This window comes from Eretmochelys imbricata, chromosome 9 (genome assembly GCF_965152235.1).
Source record: "Eretmochelys imbricata isolate rEreImb1 chromosome 9, rEreImb1.hap1, whole genome shotgun sequence".
NCBI lineage: Eukaryota > Metazoa > Chordata > Testudines > Cheloniidae > Eretmochelys > Eretmochelys imbricata.
This window is the reverse complement of record NC_135580.1, coordinates 11,649,440-11,656,202: the sequence shown is the minus strand read 5'-3', so window position 1 is coordinate 11,656,202 and position 6,763 is coordinate 11,649,440. Positions and strand designations below refer to the sequence as shown.

Sequence of the window (6,763 nt, the reverse complement as noted above, 5' to 3'; positions counted from 1 at the left end):
CCAATCTGCCCTTTTTGCCTGCCAAAGAAGCCTTTTTCATCTGTGTTCTCCATTATGGGAACTGCTGAATGTTTAATAATAAACCTCTTCCAGTTGGCACTGGAACAGCCTCTCTGTTATATTATTCAATATGACATTCAGGTGAGGTACCAGAACTTTTCAATTAATTGACTACTCCATAAAGTCAATGGAAAGACTTCACTGGGAACTGTATCGGATCTATAACCTCCAAGCACAATTGCTATTAGTACTTCTGCAGGGATGGATTTAAGCTGCAAAGTTTGGGTCCAGATCTGAACTCTTCCAATGTTTGGAGGTTTGCAGATTGGGGATTTTGATTTGGACTCATCTCTAGTCCAAAGGCTGGACAGATTCAGTGAAACACAATACAACCCCAAATGTCTTCTATGATGTTCAAACCAAGTTTGTAGTGATCTTTTGCCTCAGCTACTCTTGATAAATGGTAAGGCTGACCAAATGTAAAGGAAATGTCAGTTCATGAGGAAAATATGGAGAATATTGCACTTACAGAGTTGTGAATTTGAGGGAAGACATGATTCAGAATAGTCTTAGATCATTATTTTAACTTAAGAGGAAAAATGGTCTCCCATGATGATCCTATTTGGTACAGGAAGAGAGAAAAATAGGAGAAGAAGGAGGGAAGAAGAAGATAATTGAATACAGAGGCTTTCAAATTCTAGGTCATTGGTCGAAATCTAGTTCAGCTGGTAAGTGACTGAAAGTCACTGCCACATGATAACATCTGAAATAAGTTAGCGGATCTTGAATCCAGTTCTTTGGTGTATACATCACATACAGAAACAAAAGCTATCACAACTGGCACTATCATCCCTGCTAGCAAACTCGGGGAAGCTAAAGATTGAATAGGAAAGGAAACTGAGCTACTTGCTCGCCCACAAGGGGTGAAATTCTGGCCCCACTGAAGTCAATGGGAGTTTTGCCATTCTCTTTAGTGAGGTCAGAATTTCACCTATGGTCCTTGGAATTCATAGCTGAGGCAGTGTGGGGAAGGGTACTACTGTAGTGTTCCTGAACTGTGGTAGATAAACAGAGGACTTCAATCTCCAAGGTGCCAATCTGGCACTTTTCATGTGCACTGGAGTCTTTTTTTAAATAATAAAGAAAGCATATATGCTTTCTTTACGTTCAGGTTTGTGCCAGTATAGAGTATATATGATTCAGATATACTTAAGTGTACACACACATGCTTACAATATAATACATACAACGTTACTGACAAAGCTGTATGAAAATTGTGATAGATTCTACAGTAAATGATTTTCTGTACATAATTAACAGAAATGAACCAAAGGCACAAAATATCCATATATTGACAATCTATTCTATCTTTTTTTTAAATAAAGTTATTGCCTTGAGGACCAGGAAATATACACAAATGGCTGAGCTGACCTGTACATGGGGAAAGAGTTTAGTTCACATGAAACCTTGCAATTTGTTCATTCTAAATTTTCAGAAAGTAAACTCCACAGGCAACAACCTACAGAGGGATGTTACGTATCCCCTTAGTATCTCAGGGCTTAAAATGGTACACAATCCCTCGAAGGCCAATTTCAAGATGAAAAGGTTTCTTTCAACTATCAAAGGTGATGTCCCCTAGAGAGTCATGCTGTGCTTCTCTGGCCCACTCCTTTGAGAAGCTATATCAGGAAACCTCCTGTTATCAGTCACATGAAAAATAACAAATACTCCCCAAAGCTGTATTGATGTCAAAGAGCAAATTTTAAAGGGTCTGTCTAGCATAGCTGAAAGGCTTGCTACAAGCCCCGATGTGTGAGCACCCACATCAGACAAGTACAGAGGAATAGCTGGCACCAAAAATAAAGGGAAGAACACAGTAGTAGGCCTAGGGGTGTGGAATCATGCTGCTTACCAAGGCTTCTGCTTAGGGAACGTGTTTGGAATTATTATAGTTATGCTTTCTTCACAGTCAACAAGGGCATCAAAACAGAGCTGAAAGGGAATGAAAGTACAAATTAAATGCTCAACAATGGAGTATTTATTAGAATTTGTATTAATTTTTGGCATAAAAGGAGAATTTAGCTGTTTTAAAGAATATAGATTTTTTTTAAGAGGATTAATCCAGTGTTCAAGGAAGACTGAAGTCCTTGATCCACAGAACAGGCACATGTGGGCCAGCTCAGGCCATCCATCCTTCCTTCAACTGACCTGCCAGTGTGCCTCAAGAGTACAGCTGAGTGCACAGCATGTATATTTATGGAGAAATTTGCGAATATTTATCTAAATTTAAAAATGCATTTTAATTCATCTACCATTTCATGATCACTCTCTGCAAATGTTTGAGTGGTCCAGTGGATCCAATAATTCCTTTCTTTATGTATTTAAAGACTTTTTTGTTATTTGCTTCTATCTCCTTAGAGAATTGCTCTTCAAATTCTATCTTAGCCCTCCCGATTCTCATAATATATTTTTCCTGTTTAATATCATTTCAGTTCCTTTCTTTTGGTTTCACTAGGATTGAATTTCATCCTGAAAGGATGCCCATTTAGCTTGAATGACCTCTTGAGTCTTTCTATTTAACCAGACTGATTTTTGTCTTGCCTTCCTGCTTCTTCTCCTGTTCAAGGGAATACATACATAACATGATTCAGTTATGCCATCCTTAAGGATTTTAAATTCCTCATTTTTTATTTTAGGGTCGTTTTTTAGTAGCTCCTTCATTTAAAAAAATAATTTGAAATTATTTGCTCTGCTCTATTCAACACATGGGAGTGAGAAGATAGTCCTGCTTACAAGCCCATATACTTCTTGGTCTACTGTACCCCTTTCAAGAGTCTTATTTGTCTTGCATACTCCCAAATTTCATCTCACTTAAAAACTAGTTGCTTACAAAATCAGACATAAAACTACAAAAGTGTCACAGCAAACTATTACTGAAAAATTGCTTCTCATTTTTACCATATTATAAAATAAATCAATTGGGATATAAATATTGTACTTATATTTCAGTGTACAGTATATAGAGATTACCTTCAAATTTTCCACAGCAACAAAATCTCATCTGGAAGGATACCTGAGACAGATCAACATTAATGTGTCAATAATTCATATTTGCCAGAGGCAAGAATTAATATTGAGAGAAATATAAGAATATATAAACCACTCTTTAAGCTCAGAAGCAAGGCACACAAGGAGCTTGGTTCACGTTGACACTTCCCTCCAGAACAATTACCATGCAAAAGCATAGCACTGTCTGGAAAGAGAGCAGCTAGCCCTGAGTAAGTGGTAGGGAGATACTCATTTGGACATAAGATATAAAAGGGGTAAAGACAAAACAAGAATCTATTTTTTTATCCAAAGCCCCAGTTGGAACAGTGAATGACTTTGGAAAACATACCATGGATATGAGAGTCAAACTAACATGTCTCTCTCTTCAGAGATACTGGGATGTGCTCTATGTTGGGTGAGGGTGCAGTGCCTGGTTCCAGCAGCTCCCATTGGCCTGGAGCAGCGAACCGCAGTCACTGGGAGCCGCGATCGGCCGAACCTGCAGACATGGCAGGTAAACAAACCGGCGCAGCCCGCCTGGGACTTTCCCTGCACAAGCGGCAGAACAAGTTTGGGAACCACTGCTCTAGAGGATAGATCTTCACTTGAGGCAGGAATTGCTGATGGAATTCTCTAGTAATGATGGTGACCTGAGATCCACTGTCCAGCAGAGCCCTACAAGGAATCCCTTCTACCATCACATTAACTACCGCTGCTGGGCCTATCAATCCCTCTGGGAATGGGCTCCAGGAAGGCTGTTCATAACACAACTTAGTGGAGCTCTGATTGTAATGGCTCCCAGTATGCTCCATTACTGGGATCCTTGGAAGTTTCCCTGTAGCTCCCTTTTTCATTGTGCTACCTTCTCTTTGTTCCTCGGGTTGTCACACTGGGTGGAAATGTGCCCATCCTCACCACATCAGTAGCAGAATCTCCTGTTCTTTGGGACGGTCACCAAGGTTTTCTTTACAGGGTCTCTGTTGGGGTCCTCTCTCCCTGGGTGAAAAGGAGGGTACTTCCTTTCTGTCAAAGTTGGTGGAAGAATTTCACTAGGTGACCCCTGAGACATCTTACTCGTCATAAATTCAATGAGCTGTGCTGTCACGGTTTTAAGCTGTTGATGGAGGTCCTCAGTGGTGGACAGACAAGGGTCATCCTTCAGTTTGTTAGGAGCAACAGTCCTGCTTACTGAGATCTTATTCCTCGCTCTAACAGTTCTCTTTTCCTCCTCCTCCCAGACTTCTCGCAGCAATTGATGGAATTCTGGAGGACTGTCCAATCAGTCTACAAGTTTCAATTTCATAATTAGAAAGTCGTCATAAATGGCACCTTGTATGACCTGTTCTAGTCGTACTCAGTGTTCCTTGCTCCTCTCAGTGCCTTTACGGTGGATGCACAGTTGAAGGGATGGTTCCAATTTGTGAAGATAGGAAGATAGTTTTTCACCTGGCTATTGGTAACAGGACCAAAATTGAAAGTAGAGGTCTTCCCCTGTCTCTAGGCTCCCAAAGACATCCTCCATCGCCGAGAGAGAGTCATCAACAGTGGCAACACGCTTGCTGGCTTTTAATGCACACATTACATTCCCTGCAGGTCCTCGCACGCTTTCTGCCACCTGTTTCCTCTTTTCAGCCTCACTACATTGCCATTCCTGCATCATCTGATTTAGTTGATGCCTCCAAGTGTCATAGTCATCTTCCCCTACAGGCACTGGTTTAATGCCTGAAAAGAACTTCAGCTTTCTGTAAGGGCCTGATTCATAAGCTGTCTTTATGGACACCCCTATTACTTGTCCCATAGCAAAAATTATTTGGTCCATAGAACTGGGAGGAGGCACAGGACTACTTCCCAAAAGGGTCCTTAATTCAGTCATGGTCTTCCCTTCGTGCCTAAGGAAGTCCCACAATTTGGACTGAAAATTGATAGTTTCAGATGGTGGGGCAGGTGGGGAGGGAAAACGTGATTGTGCTTGTATGGTCACCTTCCATCCTTCCTTCTCTCCATCTGGCAGAATTACATGGGAAGTCACTACAGTAGACCGTATAATCTTTCTCTCTACAAGAAGGGATAAAGTAGCTTCCTCTTTTGCTTGCATCTGACTCCGAACCACACAGGTTCTAACACTGGCAATCTCATCTTCAATTTGTCTAACTTCCCATTCAGTGGGTACATTAGTGAGCAGGAAGTGGCGTTCAGGGTCAGCTTCCTCCAGCTCACACCAAGTTATAAGCCTCTTCTGGTAATCCATACTGGGAATTTACTTAATTTCCCAGGAAGACAGCAGGGGTGTATATAAGGTCTGAGTTTAAAAGATGGGATCCCAGTGATGCCTCCAATGTAGCACCCCCTCTCCACCCGGTTACCCTCTTTAATGCCAATCTGCTAACAGGTTTTGATGGACAGGTCTGGGTTCTTCTGAATCCTGCCACCCACTCAGCAGGGTGTATCTTCTTTATTTTTTCCTATGAATTTATTTGGCAGTGCCTCCACCCCCCTCGCTCCTTCCTGGCAGGGTCACCAGGGCAGCTTGGGAGGAAAACTCTAACCACAGGGTAATCCCCACTTACTTGCCAGATAGTTGGAGACTTCCAAGAAATAACACAAACACATACAATATATTCAACACAGTAAGTATATTAAACAGGAGACAAATATACATAACAGGGTAAAACACTATTTTTAGGGTCACCGGTGCCCATGCTGATAATACCTGTGACTTTCCCCAGTCACGGGACCTGAAGTAGCAAATGTAAGATTAGTGTCCCATTGGGTACTTTGCGTACTTTGTTGGGGCCCTTGATGACCTATGCCCACAAAATTCTTCTCTGCAGTGGTTTAGCAGTGTGGCTGACTGGGTTCAGTACAGCCCAAAGGACTCACAAGTGGGAGAAGGTGATAAATCCCTCCACAGGTTTAATATGCAGCAGGTTATAAGATCCCCAAACCCTTACTCCCTGACTTGATGACACAGTTCAGGAATAGGGGATCCCCAAAACAAATTCTCTGACTAACTAAAAGACGGTGCACTCACAAACTCCATGAATGATCCTCAGGTTCAGAGATGACTCTGGACTCCTCAGTCACTGCAGAGGAGCGGATCTCTGCTGGCAGGGATCCTCTTCAAGCAGGAATCAGGCTGCTTCGGTCCCAGGATTTCCCCTCACCACAAAGGGGTGCAGGGCTCAAGGTGCAGGTTACACAACTGTACTAAAATCCAAACTGTAGTCTCCTAGCCCAGCATCCAGACACACAGACACAGCAGGCAGCAGCTCTGAACTAGCAGACGGAGCAGAGCTGACCATGTGGTGACTGGTCTCACCTAGGTAGCTGGAGGGCGAACTCAGCCTGGCTGGGGAAGTTTCCCATCAAAACTCTACAAACTCGGAGTCATCAGTGGAGAAGGAAAAGCCCAGCTGAGGGATCTTGCCTTCAGGTCCCTAGAGGCCAGTTTTCAGGGGGAACCCTGCATGCAGTCCTCGGACTCACCAGCTCCCCACACAGCCAGGCTCCAGACTGACTCAAAAATGGCTTCTCCCCTTTCCTGAACTCCCTGGGAGGGGCATCTCACTCTGGTTGCCAGGCAGACTCTGAATTTGCCTTGGCTCCCCCTCCCTGAGCAGCCAGCAGACAGAGCCCCAGGAATCTAGGTAATCTCCTTGGGCGTTACATTTACTAAAAATGTTTGTTTTTGTTGAAAAAAACAAAATTTCATCCA

General features: G+C 42.8%; 1 protein-coding gene across 1 annotated transcript; it reads right to left on the bottom strand.

Annotated features, from left to right (window-relative positions):
• Nucleotides 1-4,498: 4,498 nt before the first annotated feature.
• On the bottom strand, nucleotides 4,499-5,296 carry LOC144270399 (paraneoplastic antigen Ma1 homolog). Its single transcript, XM_077826861.1, has one exon. It carries the CDS (start codon nucleotides 5,294-5,296, stop codon nucleotides 4,499-4,501), a length of 798 nt encoding a protein of 265 aa, XP_077682987.1.
• Between the last annotated feature and the right edge of the window lie 1,467 nt (nucleotides 5,297-6,763).

Coding starts and splice junctions, on each gene's coding strand:
- LOC144270399 (XM_077826861.1), bottom strand. CDS start 5,296: ATGGATTACCAGAAGAGGCTTATAACTTGGTGTGAGCTGGAGGAAGCT.